Genomic DNA, 21,916 nt, shown 5'->3' with positions numbered 1-21,916 from the left:
GTAAGACCATTTTGGACTTCAGGTCAACCTCATGAAAAGCAGAATATCCGACTAGTCAACCCAAAGAATCTTGAAAAGTAATAAATTGTTATCATGTTTAAGCCACTAACTTTTATGGTGGTTCATTACCCGGCAATAATTAACCAAAAAATTCTATAATATTTTATTATATCAATATAATGATAAGCTGACTTAAATACACATACACATATGCTATGGAAATGGTTATTTTGAAAATAAATGTTTTGATCTAATAGTGTATAAATGAGAATTTTCTCATTTTGGGACATCTTTACATCTATTAATTAAAAGTTTTGGATGTATTAGAAAGATCATAAATTCTCACCAAACCAAACTTAGAGGAGCTAACTTTGCAAACTTTGGAAGTTATAATAGAAATATTAAAGTTCCGGGGCACCTGGGTGGCTCAGTTGGCTAAGCATCCAACTCCTGGTTTCAGCTCAGATCATGATCTCTGGGTCCGGGGATAGAGCCCCACGTTGGGCTCCATGGTGGGCACAGAGTATGCTTATCCCTCTCCCTCCCCCTCTGCTCCTCTACCCGCTTGCGCTCTCTCTCTCTCAAATAATAAAATCTTAAAAAAAGAAATATTAAAGCTCCTCAGAAACATTTATAAATATTTAACTTTAATTTCAGCAAAGATATAAAAGAGTCATATGCTCCTTATATTGAAAACTTTCTGCTTTCCTTTTCTCTTTGATTCTTCAAATATTTTCCCACTCTTAAAGATGTATACATATTAATAATTGGAAAACATCAAACAACAGTGAGAAACATTGATGTTTCTCCAGAGCATTGCAAGCACAAAGGTGGATAAGGGTTGCCTATGACACAACCTACATTTTAATTCTCTAAAAATGTAACAGCTATACTATAAAGAATGTCTATAAACTTGTTTTTATTTTGAAAGCACCCATAACTTTTCCAATTAGCAAACATGAGCCACTGGCAGCTGGAACTTACTTTTTCTTCCATCATATCTATGCCCGGTTTTATGGAGTTTCTCAGATATACACAAGGGGCACATTAGAGATTTATTAAAAACTGGAAAGGGGTCTCATTCAGGGTTAGAGAAATCTAAAAATATCCAGTAGGGCAGGAAAACTGACAAGGACTTGGGCAGCCCAGGTAATGCCTGGTACAACTACAGAGAAACCAGACGCAACTGAGAAGAAGCACATTGCCCTTCTGCACCTTCCACCCAAAAGACACAGAATCATCTACAATTGAAGAGACTTGACAGGTAGCTGATCATTTTTGCCTCATCAAGCATCACCCCTTACAGAGAGGAGTCTTCCATAATAACACCAAGGAATGTACGGAGAGAGCCACAGAGCCCACTTTAATGCCAAAATGGTGACCTGATACTGTGCTCATGACCTGTCCTTCCAAGGGAAATCAGGCAGCCCTCATGTTGCTAGTACAAGTCCCCAGTGGGCAGGGGTCCTTCTCAGAGATCAGCAGGCTCTTCTCTCCACATGTCCCCAAAGAATGGGGTAGGAGCTAGGGATTGGGAAAAATACTCAAAGGAGATGGGGGATGGGGGGCGGAGAGGCAGGGAGGTTCATAGAGTCCATCTATTTACAGATAAAGTATCTGGTACAACTTATGGAGTGCCCACCTGAAGAAGACAAGGACACTATGACCCTAACAAGCAGTTACCTGACCTGGAATATGCTTTGGGTAATGGCTTATGGTGTGATTCATTATGCATTTCACTTTGATGAAATAATTCATATAGCAAAACCAACACTGGACTTGGCGTCAGAAGTTCAATGTTCCAAGTCTTAACAGGGCCAGCAAATTGCTAGGTAACAGTGAGTCTGGATTTTCATTCCTATAAAAAGGGAGTTGGACCAGATGAACTCTAAGGGTCTTTTTAGCTCTAATTTTGCGTGACTGTCCTTTAACACCAAATGGAAAACTTCTGTCCTCTACAATCCCTCCATTTGTATAGATTATCTAGTGCATTTCTTTATACCACCTATTTGTTTGCAGATGCTGGGGAAGACCGTGGAGAGGAAGAACGGTGAGAGACAAGTGTGCATGGCAGTGTTTGGAGGCATGTGGCACACATACACTGAATAAGAAGGCATGTCTCACACCAGCTGTTTAGCTATGGTAGACAGTCTAGGCAGTTCCATGTCTCAAACTAGCAATGGCAGGTTAGTCATGCCTATGTGATAGATCTCATCCAAAAAACAGGTGTGTGACATACCTTTCATTTAATTGACCTCCACGTCCCAGGACACATACCGAATGGAGCATATTTTATGATGCTTTCATGAAAAATGTAGTTTCTGGGGTTAAACAGGACGGTATTAGGGTTGGTTAGGCACACAGAAGTTCCATGTGCTGTACCATGGCCCAGAAAACATTCCCTGGGCTTCTATATCCATAACGTGCCTGACTTGCCTGTATTAAGCATTCTGCTCTAATAAAGGTAGGTTTCCTTATATTTCTGTCTAGGAGTACTGACAAAGAATCAAGGTGGACCGGGCACAGTCTTAGATTGGAGTTCTACCCTAGATTCAAAAACAGCTTCTCCATTGGAAAATCAAATGTGCCATTTGCTAAATAATTAAAGAATATAGGTTATCAACCAGAGAAAAAGGTTCTGTCCGTAGTGGGAGTTTACAAGGCACTTATGTTTTAGCAAGTCCTCTAAATTATACATGATATTGGAAAAGAGAAATATCACTAGTAATACAAAATAACACAAAATCCAAATATTCAAATATGCTCATTGCGTGACTGTGTCAGTCGCCTCCCTCAAAATCCACTCTTCCATTGAGATGTGAGTGGAATCCCATGTGGGATTTATTGAATGGCCGTCTAAAAGGAGCCAATTCAGACAAGGAAGGCCCTGTTAGCTCTTCCATCTTCCCTCTTTTCCTAACCTCCAACTGGTCATGATGACGTAAGTCCCACAGCCAGCAGGTTCTCTTGACGATAGCAACCGTCTGCTAGGAAGCAGAGCACCAAGAAAGAAAACCAGCTCTGGACTGCTTATCTCTAGAGCTCTCACATATAAGCAAGAAATTAACATCTTTCTAATTTAGGCTGTTGTTATTTGGGGTTTTTCTGTTATATATAATTATATAGCTTTTGAATGTGTCCAAAGTCCCTTTCAGTCTTAGATGTCTAAGCCACTTGATGTGAATGGTGTTTTGGTTGGACAGTGAAGGGAAAAGATGTCTCCAGTGATCAACTGTTCAACACAAAGATATTTCATTAACTAACAAAAGAGAAATGCTTAAGAGTAAACTCAATTTATTTTTGTCATGTCAATACAGAACTAGGTTGTTGAGGAAATCACTGAAGATTCTGATTTCTCAATCTTCTCATTTTATAATGGAGATAATATTGACCTACCTCATGAGCACAGGCAGAGGATTAACTAATTAGCGATTGTCAATCACCATGAAAATATAAATTTTAAGAAGCAATAAGACTTTTCATTAATCTACTAATAGCTGTGCTAGTAATTTCTTCCTTCGCTGGAGAAAATTTACATTTGCTAAGCACCAAAGGCTCATAGCATAATAAGAATAAAACTTAAGTGAAAATTAAGTCTGAAGACACTTCATGACATTTTAACAAAAGCATTAAGGCAGAAGATCCTACTATCACATGTAGTCACCTGGATTCAGGCTCAATATATTTTTAATGAATTAAGAAACTTCATATGATAGTCCATGATGGTGAGGCTATTTTAGAGGGGTATTCTAAAATGCTGCCATAACCCAACTCACTTCTTAGCAGTTGTTCATAGATCCTACCCTACTTAATTCTTCAAACTACTCATAGGATGACCTAATATAGAAACAGATATTTTTTTCCTGGTTAGTAACTAACCCCACGGTTACTTTATTTCATGCATACCCGTAGCATTTTTTCATGCACTGTGCTCTGCTTGAACTCTTGAATACTCCAGGAGTGTGCAACTTGATGTAACACAATGCTACTGCTCATGAAATTATTTCTGGATGAGATATCAAAATTTAACTCAGAGTCTTTATCCAACTACAATTCCGAACTATCTGGGATGCTTCGTCTTGTCCTGACTTCCCATAGCTACCCCCTTCCTATTCACTTCCTAAGGAGCTGTCTGGGTGTGTTCACCTCCCAGTGATCACTTCCACAGGGCCTCTCCTAACAGCTCCTGCACACTTAACCACTCCCTTCTTTAAACACTCACATAACTTACTGCTCATATTAGAAATTCTGACATTTAATGACATACTGCTGCATTCAATATTACTTTTTCAGGTACATGTATTTTGTTCCCCAAGTGCATAGTAAGATCCTTTGCAATCAGGTTCATGACTCACATTTCTTTGTACCCTCATGATGCATCACAGACAATGTGAATTCACTAAAAAGTCACTAACATGTACACATTAAGTATGTTGTTTTAATAGGTTTGGTGCACTGCAAAAGTCAACTGTCTTAGGGTCATGTGTTGCACAGATGAGTTTCTTTAGGCTCTATTCCCCTACAAAGCATAAGTATGAATCTCCCACATTTAAAGGAATTCACTTAGCCCCCAGATGATTTTCCAAACCACTAATCACCTGAATCTCTATGACTGCTAGACCAATTTCATGACACTTTTGCATGCCTACTAAAAACAAGGTATGAATATTTTTAATTGTACTAAACTAAAATTAATATTTCATAATTTTTGAGTTAATTCACAAAACCAGGGAGGATTTAAAAACAAAAACAAAAAACGTTCTAAAGGATGCATGGGAAAATTCTGTGTCACTAAATAAATAAGCTATGAGTACAACATTTTTCAACGCTATCCATTGCACAACTATCTTCTTCTATTTACACGATGTAGGCCAAAAATTTAGGTCAGGGCCCTAATTTTTAATATTTTGTACAGAATAAAGTTAGAATAAAATGTTATATAGATACAGGGCCTCTCTTCTTTATTCCCAAAATATGATGTTCTCTAATCTGTACAAATCTAAACATTAAGGTCTTACTAGAATGGTGATGAGCATACTTAATTAAACTCCTTCTTATTTCCTCCAATTGCCCCTTTCCCCCAACATTGATCACACATTATTCCCTTTTGAATTTTAAAAGGGGGAGAATTTAACACAGAATGCCAAGCATTAACTCATACTAACTCTTTCAAAGCCCCTCAGGATTCTGGAAGACATTCAAATCTAGAATCTGACTCCTGTGAGTTATTCTTAAAGGAATCATTACCACCTTTCATGATACTAATACTGATAATTATGTTTGTAGTGAGCGCTCACTGTGTGCCAAGCACCTTATTGGAATGATACATCTATTAGCTCATTTAATTGTTACAACTCTAAGAGGCAGGCAATATTATTACCTTTTTATTATTGCCCCTACTTTACAGATAAAGAAATTTTAGATTAAAAATTTACGTAATGTGCCTAAGGCTGCACAGCTAGCTCTTGGAGAAGTGAGATTTGCATTGTGGCTGGCCAGTTGCCAGAGCCCACCCCTCTATCCATTATACTGACATCTCTACTAGTCCCATTAACCACACGACTCTTTTTACTCATTTTAACATCTTGAAGTTTTGTTAATTCATCTTTCCTTTCAAAGATTGGTAAGAATTAATTACTACTGAATGATTACATTGATTTTTTTAAAGCTAATGGAATTTTTAATGAAAATAATGCTCAGGGAGATGATTGGGAACTGCAAGTCTAAAAATCAGGCCTAAAAGCAGCCTGTTAAGGTTCACAAGATAGCCACAGATTCCAAAAAATGAATAGGAAAATTAAATGTGCCTGGTAATTTTTTTTGGGGGGGGGGCCATGAGAGGGGGTGCTGGTGGGCATAACCAACAACTCCTAAGTGGTAAGATTTCCTATAGAGATGAACCTTAGGATATATTTTTAAAAAGAAAACCCACTGCTTTAATCCTGTGAGAATAAAGCACCCTTCTTAGCATCCATTTGCTGGATTTCAATAAGGCATTAAACCTTGTATGTCAAAATTCTTCATCGTGAAAGAAACGAACACTAGTCAGCGGTTCAGCTTTTATTTGTCTTGCTTTTTCAGGGTGTCCCTTTTGCTCGCTGTAGCAACCCCGAGCTCCAAAGGGCCTTCCAGCCAGAAGCCAAAGCTGAAGTAGTAACCGACCTCAGGAAAGGAGATTCATTATTAAAATGAGGGGAGGGGAGCTGGATAAGAAGCAGTGTTGCCAAAATGGGGATAAGCTGGGGGCAGAAACTTAGATAATTGGCAAAGGAAAACTCAACCACAAGTCAGGGAAACAGGAAGTACGCTACATGGCCTGATGTCTACCTTTCGTTTCTGGTCTACATACACAATTGCCATTTTAAACAATTTAGCCAGAAAAGTTATCTCAAACTTAACGTGAGCAAAAAGTGAACTCACCGAACCTGCTTCTTTCTCATTCCTGCTGTCAGGTGAGGGTCACCCAATGCACCTGAGGAATTCAGAAACATTGGGGTTTGATCTAGATCTTTTCCTTGCTATTATGCTCCACAATGAATCAATCACTACATGTGGATGATTTTTACCTCCTCAATATTTATTGAATTTGACCCTTCTTTCCACTCCTCTAACCACTGCACTGTTTTTGGCCCCATCTTCTCTGAATAGTGCCATCACAAGAGCTGCCAGTTCTCCTCTAATCTATTCTCCACATGCCAGGCAACCTGAACAGATGTGACCCCAGCAGAAAACCTTCAGTAGCTACCCACTATCTAAAACAGTAATTATCAAACATTCTTAAGCTTCGAAACTCAATATTCAAATAAAATCTTACTCAAATATCCAGTACATAAAAGAATTCCAGCCTGGGCTGTTCCAGTTGCAGGGAATGAAGGACTCGGGCTAACTCAATCCCTACATCCATGCCTACCTGGGTGATACCTGAGGATTCCTCAAAGCAGCATAAAAAGCACAGGCCAGAGAATCAAATTTAAGTTCTTAGCATAGCCCCCCACCTTCATGGCCAGACCCTACTTCCCTTCCTGGTTTAACCAACCTTCAAGATGGCCCCCAATGATCCCCATCTCCTGGTATTGATGCCTTTGTATAATAACTATCTCTCGTATCATACCAGAATTAGTCTGTTAGTCTGTGTGATCAGTAATAGAATTTGGCAGAATTAATGGTATGCCACTCCCATGATTAGGTCATAAATACATTGCAACTTCCATATCCCTCCCGCTCCCTCTCTTCAGAGTACTTGTTCTGAGGAAAGTCAGCTGCCATGTCATGAGCTACCCTGTAGAGAGGCCCATATGGTGAAGACCTGAGGTGTCCAATCAGTAGCCATGTGATTGAGCTCAGAAGTGAATCCTCCAGCTCCACTCAAGCCTTCAGATGGCTGCAGCCCCAACCACCTTCTTGACTACAACCTCATAAGAGACCCTGAACCAGAATCTCCCAAGTAAGCTGCTCCCAAATTCCTGACCTCCAGAAACTTTAAGATTGTTGTTTTAAGTCAGAAAGCTATCGAGTAACTTATTACATAGCAACAGATAATACATTCATATTATCTCACTAATTCCCTATCTTGTACTTTTCCTTATTCGAAGGTGCCCAAGCAGACACTACTCTGTTTTTTCCTACCTCTCCCTTGTTCTTCTTTCCCTTTTATCTGCCTGAAGTGTCCCCCACCCCACCTTTCTTCACCTAGCTAACTCTTTCTCATCACTAACAGCATCATGTCATCCAGGAAGCCATCTCTAAACCTCCAGGTTGGACTCAGAGAGCCACTCTCAACCATTTTTCTCCCAGAAGATCCTGGGCCCTGATCCCTGGGTCCAGCCTTACTGGACAAAGAGTAGGACCTTGATAAATGTTTATTGAGCTGAATTTGCTGACAAATGCACAGTAGTATTTGGGAAAACCAATTAATGAGAGGTGCTATTCATTTCACTACCTCTGCACAGCCTTCTTCATGTAGCAAGAAATGATGCCACATACTTTTCATTATACTAAGCCACACTACAATATCTAATCAATATAATAGTATTTGTATTAACAAAAACTTGCTAGTTTTTGGGGGTTTTTTAAAGATTTATTTTATTTACTTTAGAGAGGGAGAGAGAAACCAGGAGTGGGGGAGGGGTAGAGGGAGATCATCTTCAAGCAGACTCCCCACTGAGCACGGGGCCCCATTCCAGGGCTCAATCCCATGACCCATGAGATCATGACCTGCGCCAAAACCAAGAGTCAGACGCTTAACGAACTGAGCCACCCAGGTGCCCAAAGCTTGTCAGTTTTAAACCAGTGTTCACAAGAAGAAAGCTATCACTATTTAGTTGTGAGGCACCAGCTTAAGCTCTGCCTATGAGGGACCACAAGCAAAAGTTAAGGCAAAGCATGGTTCTTTGCTTTTTTGCGAGGGCTGAGGCAAATGAACTGCAAAGGGCAGGCAGTTCCCTTGAGAAAGGAAGCAATGGGAGGAGGGAAAAATAAACTAAGGTGAGGAGGAGGGGCTGCATTCTCTTGTGCTGCTTGATAACCATACTATCACTTCAGACTGAGGGACAAAATAGTATCAATAACTCCAAAAGAAGTTTCCCATAGATTTCCACAGGCCAAAGAGGATGATACCTCAGGTATCAAGAAGTAATTGTTACATTTAGAAGACTGTATCTTTTCTCCCAACACAGACAGGTGCCTTGGAAAAACAAAAGGAAAACACAAACCTAGAGGCTAAGGCTTGTGCCCTAAAAATAAAGTCCTGGGGAGGGAAGAAAAGCAAAATGTTAGTGAGCGTGGGGGGTGGGGTGCTAATTATAGGGAGCATACATTCAGAATAATAGGAGGAGCAAAAGAGCAATTCAAATATTAGCTCTCAGATAAAATTTCAGAGCTTTCTTTTTGAATTCATGATAATATATAATATTTAATATAAAATAATTAAACCAGATCGTATAGTCACAGAACACTGCTTTCTGATAACCATTATAAAACAGGGTGAAAAGCAAATACTTTGCATAGAAAATAAAATTACATATGAGAAATCGTAAGCACATGACAGATTTGACAGATTTGTTTTCAAAAAGATTATAAAAGCATTCTCAACTGTCAACCTCATAATTTAATTATGATGGGGAATTTTTTAATAAATTAAACTATAAGACTTAAGCTGAAAGCCAACTTCGGTAAGAAAAATATACACTTCAAATAATTCGTAAGTTAAATGGAAAAATGTTTTCTTGATACAACAAAAAAATACATCTTAGTGTTTGAACGTGTAACAGTGTTTCTAAAAGAATATTTCTTTTAAATCATTCTAACAATGATAACCTTCTCTATAGAAAGTCTATTTTGTAAGAATGATAGAGATAGGTAAATTGGTAGTTGCTTTTGCTTTTATTTTCTGTTTATAATGAGCTCCTAGTGTACAGGAGATCTGAATATTTACCCTCTGTTCTAATATCTCCCACATCAGAAAACCAAGAGCTCTGGGGTCATTAAAATGGGCACAATTCCAAGAAAGCCACATAAGATCGACCAGCCTTCATCATGTAGATACTGATATGAAAATGGACATTTCTCAAGACTAATTAGAATTTTTATTTGGAAAACAGTTCAGTGTACATGCCTACTGTATGCATCTTAGTATTAATTATGCATTTAAAGATTAAAGTTAATGAAGCTCATCACCCCAATCATTCTTGTCTACATTTTTATTTAGTCACCAGGGGGAGCTAATACTGCTCTGTGGGTAGGTAGAGTTGAAGAATTAGATTTTTTTAAAGAGGGAAAAATTAAATTGCTGTGGTAATAGATATCATTCAAACGATGTCCACAGTGTCCATAAGACAAACCTATCATGCATGCAAAAAAAAAAAAAAAAAATTAGGTATATATCATTTTGTTGTTGTAAAACAAAGAAGTTAGAAAAAACTAAAAGCCATCAATTAGTAGAATCTTGCTGTGGTTAATACAGGACATACATAAACCTAGTCATTTATGGATGTCTTCTGTCCCATTAGGGTCTTACACCATCCAGATTTTCCACATTTGTCCATTTGTTGTACTGACCCTGTTATTTTCTTGGTTTGAAGCACTACTATGATTCTCCAGTCCAGCAACTAATCGTTTGCTCAAAAATATCCCATATAATTACATTATAATTAGCACTGAAACAAATGTTTCTTTATCCTTTGGCTTCAAATATTTCCTTCTGTTCGAAATATATTTTTTAGCACTTTTAATGTGTGTTCAAAGAGTTCTACCCAATAATCTACTTAAATTCATTCTACAATTCACCCAGGAGACACAATCCCTTTAAACTTTGAGAAGCTCCAGTTGGAACAAAGAGGGGAAAAGGGTTCAGAGTTTGTGGAATAATCACCTCTAATCGATCAATTTCCCCTGAAGGTAAAGCTGAAAGAAAGAAGGAGTGAAGAGTTCCAGTCCAATTCCTTGAAGTTTAAAGGAACTAAGCCCTGAGGCACAGTGTAGAATGATTCTTGCCTTCCCCTCCCAAGGCCTATTAAGAGGTCATGGATTTCCGTGACATTGCTGCCATTCCCCAAAGACAAGATCCCAGCCATAGACTTCGCACAAAGAGAAAGAATGGGGAAACAGTCTACTTTTAATACTCCTTTAGCAACTCACCACTCTTTAAAGGAAGCATCCTAAGTACAGTAATGTTAAAAAAAAAAAAAATTAAGTGCAGTCGTGCAAAAATGTAAAAATTCAACATCTTAAGTTTTATTATGTTGAATTTCAACATAGAGAACAGGCTACATGTGGCAGAGCCCTTGTGTGCACATAACTGTATCCAAATTGCTACGCATTGCCCTGCTTGTAAGACAGACTGAATGGCTGCATAGGACCTAGGAAATAGTTGATCTCTTTTAATTCATCTTCCCCACAAAAGAGGCCCCACTGTTGCCACATCCCAAATACATCCCTTCATTTATAATTTTTACACTTCTCCACAGGGACAAACTGACAGCTTTAATTACCATCAATGACCATCAAGGACGCAGTGGAAATTCTTGAAGATATTCTCCCATGGATTGTGTTCTTGACATTTTATTTACAATTTTTGGCAAATAAATCCTGAAACCACAGAATTAGATGATTATATATTCATTATCAATTACACAACTAAGGCAAAACCATTTATCTACAACAGTTGTAGTTTCGCAAGACATCCAAAGGTAACAATGTTTTCTACACAAACAAATAATGCTAATTTTTTCTTGGATTATATTCATTTCAAAATGCTAATTTCAAAAACCTCAAATTAATCAAGGAGCAGATAATTTGCAAGCATAGTTATAGCTAATATGTGACATCCTCCAGTTAGGTTCTACTTGTAAAAAATAAAGCGAATGCACCCATTTATTTTTTATTTCTAGCACTTTCACCCTTCAGGAACTTTTCATTCATAATCGGTAGCTTTCTTGTGATGCACAAGTTATTAAAGCAGGCTGAGAATAACAACACCAATTTCAAAATGCACATCAAAAATACATAGAAATATTTCTTAAGTTACCTCCTTCAACATTCCAACTATTTAATTTTATTAAATTAATACATGTAATAACTCATTCACAGTGGGAAAACGTAACTCATCAGTACAGTCCTTTTATAAATCCCAATTACAGTGTACAGAAGCATTCAAAGATTGTCAAGAAAATGGACCAAAAATGATTATTTTACATTCACGTTTTGATAGAGAACTTCGCAAACAAATATGTCAAGAAGAGAATGGTCGACTACGTATTAATATCAAAAGTTCTGTGTGAAAATAACAAAGCTTTCATAGCGGGTAATAGCTTCACTGACCCTTCCTCCAAAATCAGAAAAAGGAGTTCACTCGGCCAACGGCTCAGAGGTTGGAACCAATTAGAGAGGATTGCTTTTTCTCTGGTAAATGTATAGAATTTAGTCATGGCCCTGCCAGACCATGAAAATGACACCCTCAACCCCACCACTTCATCTAAAACTGAGAGGTGCAGAGATTAGCGAGCTGTTTTACACATGACGTAGCACACGGTAGTCAAGAACAGTGGTCTCTGAAATATAGGGTACAAATCCTAGGATAGAGAAGATGCTCTGAATATTTAGAAATCAATCAGAACAGACACCAGCCAGAAACAAAGCAGACCTTCCTGAGAGCAGGAAGATAAATAGTATCCCCATCAGCCTGGGTGCCCTTGCTTTTCCAGTCCCTTCCCACGCATCAAAATAATGCAGTCTACTGAGCCCAGTGAAAGAGACTTACGGATCATATTTTTAATGTTAATTAATCTAATTTACACAAAATCCTCAAAGTTTGACAAGTGATTTTTTAAAGACTTCTGCGAGGAAAACTGCAGGATATTGATAATGGAGCACAAGTAATCGTCAAGAAAATTGCAAATCTGGCTGCTTCCACTCCTAGTAAAAGCTGTTCGTCAGCCATTGTATAAAGGAGGGAAACAATTTAATCAGACCTGACCCAAAACTGGCAAAAAACCCTGACATTATCAGGAAAGTTATCTGAAATGTGGGCTTATATCCACCATTGATAATGATGAACCTCATTGGGAAGTGTAATAACACGCATTCGCTCTTTGGTGGTTCCGTGAGACAGAGCCAGTAAAATGAATTGTCAAAGGGTGCCTGGGTGGCTCAGTCAGTTGAGTGTCTGCCTTTGGCTCAAGTCATGATTCCAGGGTCCTAGGATCAAGCCCTGCATCGGGGTCCCTGCTCATTGGGGATTCTGCTTCTCCCTCTGCCCTCTCCGTCAAGTAAACAAATAAAATTTAAAATTAAATTTTAAAAAAATAAAATGAATTGTCAAAAAAAGTGGATCTGGACAAGGACTTCAAAACAACATAAATTTATTTTAAATACCTGTGTATTTCATCTTGACCTCAGTTTTCAATTTCTACTTTTGTGAATGTTGTATATATGTGCATCTTTGAAATGTATTGATAAGTTATGTATGACAAAGATGAATACTAAATTCTTTCTTATCAAAAAGTTTGGAAACCACTGGTCTACAAAATAAGAAGTGTGGAAAAGTGGCTAGGAATGGAACTGATGGAGGCCATGAAACTGCATTTTGGGGGCTTAGGGGATTTGGAGAAAAAAATAGGTTAAAAAATAAAAAATAGGGGTGCCTGGGTGGCTCAGTCGGTTAAGCGTCTGCCTTTGGCTCAGGTCATGATCTCAGGTTCCTGGGATCAAGCCCCACGTCGGGCTCCCTGCTCAGCAGGGAGTCTGCTTCTCCCTCTCCCTCTGTGCTTGCACACTCTCTCTTTCTCAAATAAATAAATAAAATCTTAAAAAAAAAATAAAAAAATATTTTAGGTAGGAAACAAGGAATTGATCAAAATGGAAGGAAATAAAAAAATAAAACATACAATGCCTTAAGCCTAATTATATAGAAATAGATAATATATAAATGATTAATAACAAAGTATGAATAAGGAATTAATACAGAAATTAATACAGAAATATGCAAATAAAAGCTATACGCCCTAAACGTAATTGATATAAACTAAAATGTTAAAATATCACATTTATTTCAACTAATGCTTTAAAAAGGAAAACAAAAAAAAAGGTCTTAAAAACAGTTTCGATATGCTTCCATGAAAATAGTGCCTCATTCCATAAAATATTCAGTTTCCTTATTCCCTTTGCCAACAGAACTAGCTGTTAGAGTACTTGATTTTGGGGTGGAACCAGCCAGCCTTTAATTTACCACAACCATATAACACATGTACAATCACTTTCACTTCTTAAAAAAATTCTTTGGGAAAAAAGAAATCCAGATGTTGCAAAGTCTTCAGTTCACAAAACCTACTGAAGCTTCCAAGAAGTCTCAGAACTTTTAAAATCAAATTAAGTGAACACATCATTTGATCTGATGTGCAGCATCTACTCCTCAATTCAGTTCATTTTCCTCAAAAACGTGAGCCTGTACAGTAATAATATTTGTAACGGAGCCACAAATATGGCTAGGGTTTTAAAAATCTGGCCTACAAACATGCTCCCCCAAAGTCTGACAGCCTTGCTGTCATATGCACCTCTACTTACTCATCTTACCAAGAGTACGGCGGGCCAGAGGGTTAAGAACTAATACAATGCTATTCAGGTTTTTCTGCATTTACACCCAGGCAATTCGCATTAATGATGTGAAAGAACACTTAACAGACAACTCAAGTTTGCAAATTAGCAGGAAAGAAGAGAAAAATGACTCAGAAGAAGCATACAGTATTACCAAATGCACTTTACACATTTATCCTGTTAAGTGTAGCTTAGTTTTGATGATTTACAATGCTGGTTCGTACTCAGTTTTGTAAGCATAATAAAGTCTCCGTAATCTCAGCCTTCCCCATAGCACCCTGCTATTAAATCTTTGTTGAGAAGTGTGATGAGACCCCTCTGGCTTCCAGCCCTCCCCACCCCCTGAGGGAATTGGCAAGAAATGATAGGGTTTGTGGATTAGTAAAATGAGAGGTTCTCTGTGCTTTTCCTTCTTTAAATATATATTTTGATAATCTGTCTTCTGCATCAGAGAGTCCCAACAGCATTAGACTGTTGATTGTCCTCCCTTCCCAGCCTCCAGGAAAAAGAGAGCAAGGCTGGGGCAGGACAGGTGGTTTCTATCTACTGCTACAATTGAAAAGTGGGATTTAATTTTTTTTTCTTTCCCCCTTCCCTTTATTCCTTCAAGCAGGGGTGATACATAACTTACTTACACATGTTGGATTGCAAACGAGAAGAAAATTGCACCATGAGACAAAAAAGAAAGAACTCCTCTTGATGTGAGCTCCTTCGTCCCTACCTATCCTTAGGGACTGTTTTGTTTCCTAGATCAGGGTGCTTGTCCAGAATAGTGCCCACATTCCAGAACACCTCTCAGTGATGAATTATGTGTATGATCCCTTAGATCTCTAGGTCCCCAGTGGCTGAGTTCAGTCGAGGTTACTAATATCTACTCATGAACTGATCTGGGGCATACTTAATCCACATGATGAGTTTCAAATCTGGGTCTAGAATTGGTCATCTTGCTCCATATTTGAACTTCATCTTCTAAGGCTCGGTCTACTCTGGGGTCACTTGGCAAGGCTATAGGAGGATTTCAAGACTTTTAACACAGACTGAATCAGTTTTCATCTAGGCAGGCTCCCCAAGGAATGTGCCTCACCCCTGGGGATGAAAGTCACCAAAGGAACAAATCTCAAGTTACCTAGAAACCCTCAGCTACAGGATGGAAATAATCTGAAAACAGGGTATCTACCAGTTCTCTGACAATTGAACTACCCTCAGTAACTCCCGCAAGTGTCAATCCACAGAATACCTCAGTTTTCTGTTATTTTACAAATCAACAAGTTTTAAGAGTTCTTTCTCTCCTAATTCTACTCTACAGTTAACCCGTCAGAACATTACTCAGAATTCTCTCTTTCTTCATGTAAATTGTTGACCAAAAAGTCTTCAGGTTTATGGTATAGCCAGGGAGGCCTACACATGTAAGTAAAGACTTCAAGGCTAATAGAAGGGAAGCCACAAGGAGCAAGGAAAAAATGAAGGAAGCAGAGAGAGACTGTAAACCAAGGAGAAAGGAAGCAGAGAAATAGGGACAATAAAAAAATGAAAAGTCTTTAAGAAAGGACAGGAATCTGAGGGAATGAGCAAGGATACAAATGGGGCTAGATGAAGTTAAAAGACAAAGAAAGTGAAAAAGAACAGTGAGAGAAAGAGTAAATTAAGAGGGGAAAATAAAACTAGAAATACCCTCCTTGCTAAACTAACACTTTGTCCATCAGGGAGAAAAGAAAAAAAAAAGAAGCAGCAGCAGCAAGTAGCAGCACCAGGAAAAGAGTTAACTCAAGAAGCAGGAAACATGAATTGGAGGAGCTGGATGTCCCAACTTATATTAAAATGATTTAATCAAAGAAGAAGGTAAAAGCATCACATTACTTTTTTTTTTTTTTTAAGATTTTATTTATTTATTTGACAGAGAGAGAGACAGCTAGAGAGGGAACACAAGCATGGGGAGTGGCAGAGGGAGAAGCAGGCTCCCCGCGGAGCAGGGAGCCCGATGCGGGGCTCGATCCCAGGACCCTGGGATCATGACCTGAGCGCAAGGCAGACGCTTAACCATCTGAGCCACCCAGGCGCCCCCACATTACTTTTTTTAATTAAAATACTTCCAAGGATCTTTAATCTTTTTCAGATTAGTCTGAAGGGTACTCTTAGCCAACTCAAGTTTCAACTTCAACACCTTCAACAAATGTGAATGATTGCTGATTTCATTTCTCCCCCTTTTCTCTCTCTCTCTAATCCTCCACTTTTGCTTTTCCTCGTCAATCCTCCACCCTCCCAGAGAAATCATCCTGAAACAACAGCAAACAGGACCAAGTCTTATCAGATTTACCTTTCCTAAAATGTGTTTGATTGTCACAAATAAGCCTCTGTTTTCCTACCTTTGATTAAAATGTTGTGGTATGTGAGCAGAGACTAGATTCCCTACTTTTAGAAAGCTTAAGATCAAAATAAACCAAATATTTTATTAGGGTGAGCGTTTTTTTCATTTTTGAAGAAAAACAATATTTAACCCATAAATATCTTCACCATACCATGTGCTGAAAATTGAGCATTTTCTGCACTGATTATTAAAGTTGTATAATATGTAAAGGAATATGTATTGTATAATATATAAAGTTGTAAAGGAATAGTATCTTTTGTTTCTATTCTATTTCATAAAGCTGAACATAAGGATAACTATGTGGCAGAAACTCAATAAAAAATAAACACTAAATAGAATTTAAGGCTTGTTTAACAACCCACTCTCACCTAAGGTAAGATTCCTTGCTAGCATAGTATATACTAGCCATGTCAGTCAAGTCACTATGTCTTTATTCTAACAGTAGTGATGATTCTACATGAGTAAAGCTCCTTTTAAATCACCAGGTATTCCACTGAAAACAGAATCATACTAACTGTCTTGCATTTAATGGGACTTTCCAAAAATTATGCATTCTAAGGGATAAAAAAATGCATCACATGAAGTCAATTAAATGTATATGAGCTAGAAAATGCAAATAAACCCACAAAGAATATCAATACACACCCAATAGAATGCTAAAATTAAAAAGACTGACAACACAAATGTGAGCTAGGAAGCACAACTGGAACTCTCAGACATTGCTGGTAAGAGTGTAAAATGGTGCAACCACTTTGGGAAAAGGTTCAGAAGTTTTTCAAGTTAAACATATCCCACCACCCCTCTCCCACGACTCAGCAATTCTATCCCTATTTGTTAAATCAAGAAAAATAAAACATATGTCCACATTAAGACCTACATAGGAAGGTTCACAACTTTATTCATAAAAACCAAAAACTAAAAATAACCAAAATGTCTAGCAATGGGAGTATGGAAATAAATTATGATATATTCATATTATGGAATACTACTCAGCAATAAAAAAGAACACATTACTCATATATACAACATGGATGAATCTCACAGACATTATACTGAACAAAAGAAGCTGAACTCAAAAAAAAGAGTACATACTGTGTGATTCACTTACAAGAAGTTCTAAAACTAATCTGTGGTTAAACAACTTAAAAGCTAGTTATTTCTGGTGGAGCATTATTGATCAGAAAGGGGTACTAGAGAAATTTCTAGGATGCAGGAAATTATCTCAAGAGGGATGTGGGTCATGTGGGTATATGTGTTTTGTCAAAATTCATCAAATTGTACATTTATGATTTATAAATTTCACTGTATGTAGATGTTACATTAAAATTACAGCACTAATAAACAACTGTGAAACTAGTTAGTTGGTCTGCTTATCATGATGATATGAGTAAGCAACTTTGAAATGGCTTAAGGTATATTCTAGACTCAAGCAAATGAGCAAACATGTTGAGGATGATGAAGCTAGGTTTCTCACTGCCAAAGACTGTAGTAATAAATATGGAGAGGAACCTGGGATGAACCTGAAGTGTTGGATTGAATTAGAAGCATCAATATGAACACATGATTCTTATGCGTATATTATATTAAATTTACGTATACACTTCCTAATTCTGTCTGCTGAAAGGCTCTATAATCAATGATATACCTACAGCAATGAGCACACCTAGTGCCCATATCTTGGTTTCTAAATACCTTTCTTCTTAAAAGAATGAGGGCTCCTTGGAAAAAAAAGGCTGATTATGGGACTGGGACAAGAATATGATGTGCCTGGGGCATTTGTGTGCAGCCGAAACTAAGGTAAGTCCTCAAATAATGATGAAGACATATGAAACCAACACAAGATCCAGTTTGAAGGGATTCCCATTGGCTAAATCTCAGGCAATCTGAGCATCAAAATAATGACAGTAATAAATTATGACCACTGAGTAAAATAAAATCCAAAAGCCCATAGTGATACAAATAAACAGATGAGTGAATGAATAAGAAAGGAAATTGTGGTAGAAGGCTAATAACTACAAAAATTTATAGAGTTAAAATGGATGTTTTATGAGGATGAGGATATTTATATGGGGTCAAAGCATCTTCCCACAAATGATTTATTACTTACAAAGGAAAAATAGTAACTTTATACTGGAGAAAGTTGGTGGGCACCACCTTGAAGAAGTATTCAATGTTAACATCATCAACATGAGGACAAATCAGCATCACATGCTTCTAGACCTAATGCACTGAGAAGAGCACAAGATCATTTTGATGGTGTTCCTGCCACAGAATGATGTAACTCGAATGTAATCACAAAGAAACAAACCCAAATACAGGCATTCTAGAAAGTAGCTGACAGATACTCTTCAAAAATGTCATGGTCAAGAAAGACAAAGAAAGGCTGAGAGATCTTTCCAGGCGAAAGGAACAAAAGAGACATGACAAATAAATGTTGTACATGATCCTGAATCCTAGACAAGAAAAAAAAAAGCTATAAAGGACATTATTGAAACAACTATTCAAATTTAAATATTGATCATGGATTAGATAATAATATTCTATGGTATTAAATGTGAGCTTTCCTGATTTCAAGAAGTATGCTGTGGTCATGTGAGAGAATATTTGTTCTTAGGAAATACATAAGATATATTTAGAAGGGTATGATGTCACCAATCTTCTCTCAAATGATTAAGAAAAAATTAACGAAAGATAAAGAATGATAAATAAATGGGGTGAAATGTAAATAATCATTGAGTCAGTGAATGAGGTAAATAGTGCATGGGCATTCTATGGATTACTTTTGTAATTTTTCGTTAAGTTTGGCACTATAACAAAATAAAAGTTATTAAAAATCCTAAAAACCACAAAAAATATGTATTATGGCCAATACTTATATATGCAACATCAATGCTCAAACTTAAGTTCCAACCAAGAGTAATGGGTTTTCTGGAAGAAAGAAGATTCTATGGCCTTAGTCACTGTAGTCCCTTCTTGAAGAGCCACAGTGCACTTTAATAAAGAAGCCTATTTAATTGGATTTAATCCAACATTTCCACAAAAATCTGTTCAGAAACCCTGACTAAAATGGAACACCTTTTAAAATCTTACAAAAATATCAATATTCTATGGAAAACAGTTGGAGAATCACTTGTTTACTAAATATGTTTCCTATACATGGTAATTGAAGAAAGATTTGTGCTGGGAAACAAAGAGAGAGAAAGAAAGAGAGAGTTACAGACACATGCACACAGCCAGAGAATATCAGCTTCAAATAGCAAGAGAAAAATTACATGAATCTAAAAAAATATATCTACCTAAAATGTCCCACTCAAGCTGATATAGTCTGTTCTTATAGGATGTTTCTCAAGAGGATAGAAATTTGGCAAACTGAGTTTTAGTTTTATTCAACCATTAAACTGAACATGTCGTCATGCTAATTGTTATTTTAAGTCGGATCCATCCCATGAACTGCATAGCAGAATAGCGTCCATGCTTTTGTGGGAATCTACTGTGGGCCAGGCACTGTACAAGGCTCAGAGAATACAATGACAAATAAGACACAGTTCCTGCCATCCATGGGCTCGCAGTCTAAAGAGGGACAGGGGGAAGTGAACACATATAGTGGAAACTGTGAGATGCAATAGGCAGAGAACTCTGTGGGAACACAAAAAGGCACCAAACTCAGGCAGAGAGGCATCAGGGAAAGTTCCCCCGAGGAAGTGATATTTACATCAAAATAAGTTAACACCACATTTCTTTGAAAAAATATTGACAAAGGTTTTTTTTTAACTTTATTTTAACCATCATGTTAGATTCTGAACCCCCATGGCATCACTATAGTTAGAAAAAGAGAAAGAGAGAGAGAGAGAAAGAAAGAAAGAAAGAAAGAAAGAAAGAAAGAAAGAAAGAAAGAAAGAAAGAAGAAAGAAAAGAAGAAGGAAGGAAGAGAGAGAGAAAGAAAGAAAGAAAAAGGGGAGAAAGAGAGAAGAAGGAAGGAAGGGAGAGAAAGAGAAAGAAAGAAAGAAAGAAAGAAAGAAGAAAGAAAGAAAAAAGGAAGGAAGAGAGAGAACGAGAAAGAAAGAGAGAGAGAAGAAGGAAGGAAGGAAGGAAGGAAGGAAGGAAGGAAAAGAGAGAGGAAGGAAGGAAGGAAGGAAAAGAAAGAAAGAGAGAGAGAGAGGAAGGAAGGAAGGAAAAGAAAGAAAGAGAAAGAGAGGAAGGAAGGAAGGAAGGAAGGGAGAGAGAAAGAGAAAGAAAGAAAGAAAGAAAGAAAGAAAGAGAAAGAAAGAAAGAAAGAGAAGGAAGGAAGGAAGAGAGAGAGAAAGAGAAAGAAAGAAAGAAAGAAAGAAAGAAAGAAAGAAAGAAAGAAAGAAAGAAAGAAAGAAAGAAAAAGAAAAAGGAAGGAAGGAAGGAAGGAAGACCCACTAGCTATTAAAATCTAGGTACAGTTCATAATCTAAGGACTGTGATGCTGAGTTTGCCACAAACGGCCATCTTAGAATCCTTCCAAAAGCACTTCTAGACTCACCTATGTGTTCAAGTGTGGGAGTAAAACAATTGGGAGAGCAAGAGAAAAAAAAAACAGTATGAACTGAAAAAATGAGAAATAGAACAGTACTCGAAGACAAGACGTGGTAAGTATTGTTTACCTGTCAACTGACATTGATTAATCTTGTGTTCGGTGATGTCGCTCAGTGACTCGAACACCTGGAGGCAGCTGTCACAGCTGTGCACGGCCTCGTCTTCCAGCTCCTCTCCGTCCTCCGGCCTCTTCTTACAGCCTAGTGCCTCTCCATCTTCAGTCTTGTCTTCAAGTTTACAGCTGGGGTCTGAAAGAAAATCAAGACTGTAAGTGCGGGGTTTAAAGACAGGTTCTTTTCAAGTAACATTTAATCTTCTTGCTACCAAAAACAGAAGCACCATTTTCCTCAAAGCTGCAGAAGGAAGGCTCCGTGGCAGATTTTATTCCAGAGGAACCAAAAGCTAGTCTTGCCTAAGATGTGTCACTTCAGGATGGCTGACGCTTTTCCTTTCCTCCGCCACGTGGGCCTTTTTTTCTCATCGCTTCCTTCAAATAATTCATCTGTCCACCCTTAAGGTGAACTTTGACATTTTTCATAGCCTTTTAGGGGGTTTTGCTTAAAAGGTAAAGAAATCAGTTTTAAAATTAAAGTCTCTGATGTAAAGGAAAAGAACCACTGTGCGTAAGAATGAATTCCCTTTCTGCTAAATATACTGTTTCACAGGAAATTACCCGAATTAGCCAAAAGTCTAGAATAAGCTAAGCTAATTACCATAGGCACGAAATTGACCTTTACTTACAAACTGGTCAAAACACACAGTTACCCCATTATTTGTTAGACAGCGATAGCCAAATAAGCTCTACCACACAGCAAAACATTCTTACAAACACGGATTCAAGTGTAAATATATTGGCACGTCTCTTGTTTTCAAACAAGTAATCATCAAAAAAAGCAATATATA

At 37.6% G+C, this 21,916-nt stretch overlaps 1 protein-coding gene across 7 annotated transcripts in view; it reads right to left on the bottom strand.

Moving 5' to 3' along the window:
* Positions 1–21,916, bottom strand: part of ZNF521 (zinc finger protein 521) — a 272,111-nt gene that overhangs the window by 222,703 nt on the left and 27,492 nt on the right. For 6 of the 7 annotated variants that reach the window (XM_036098162.2, XM_036098156.2, XM_036098159.2 and 3 more), the window contains one exon: positions 21,082–21,261. Coding sequence is in view for 6 of the 7 variants with exons in the window: in XM_036098156.2 (XP_035954049.1) it covers positions 21,082–21,261 (180 nt within the window). In the remaining variant the exon portion in view is untranslated. The remainder of the gene's footprint in view (positions 1–21,081; positions 21,262–21,916) is intronic. The other variant, XM_036098158.2, reaches the window with a different exon arrangement.

The sequence above is a fragment of the Halichoerus grypus genome, chromosome 13 (genome assembly GCF_964656455.1).
Source record: "Halichoerus grypus chromosome 13, mHalGry1.hap1.1, whole genome shotgun sequence".
In the NCBI taxonomy this organism is placed as follows: domain Eukaryota; kingdom Metazoa; phylum Chordata; class Mammalia; order Carnivora; family Phocidae; genus Halichoerus; species Halichoerus grypus.
The sequence above is the reverse complement of the archived record's forward strand: the minus strand, read 5'-3'. Positions and strand labels throughout refer to the sequence as shown.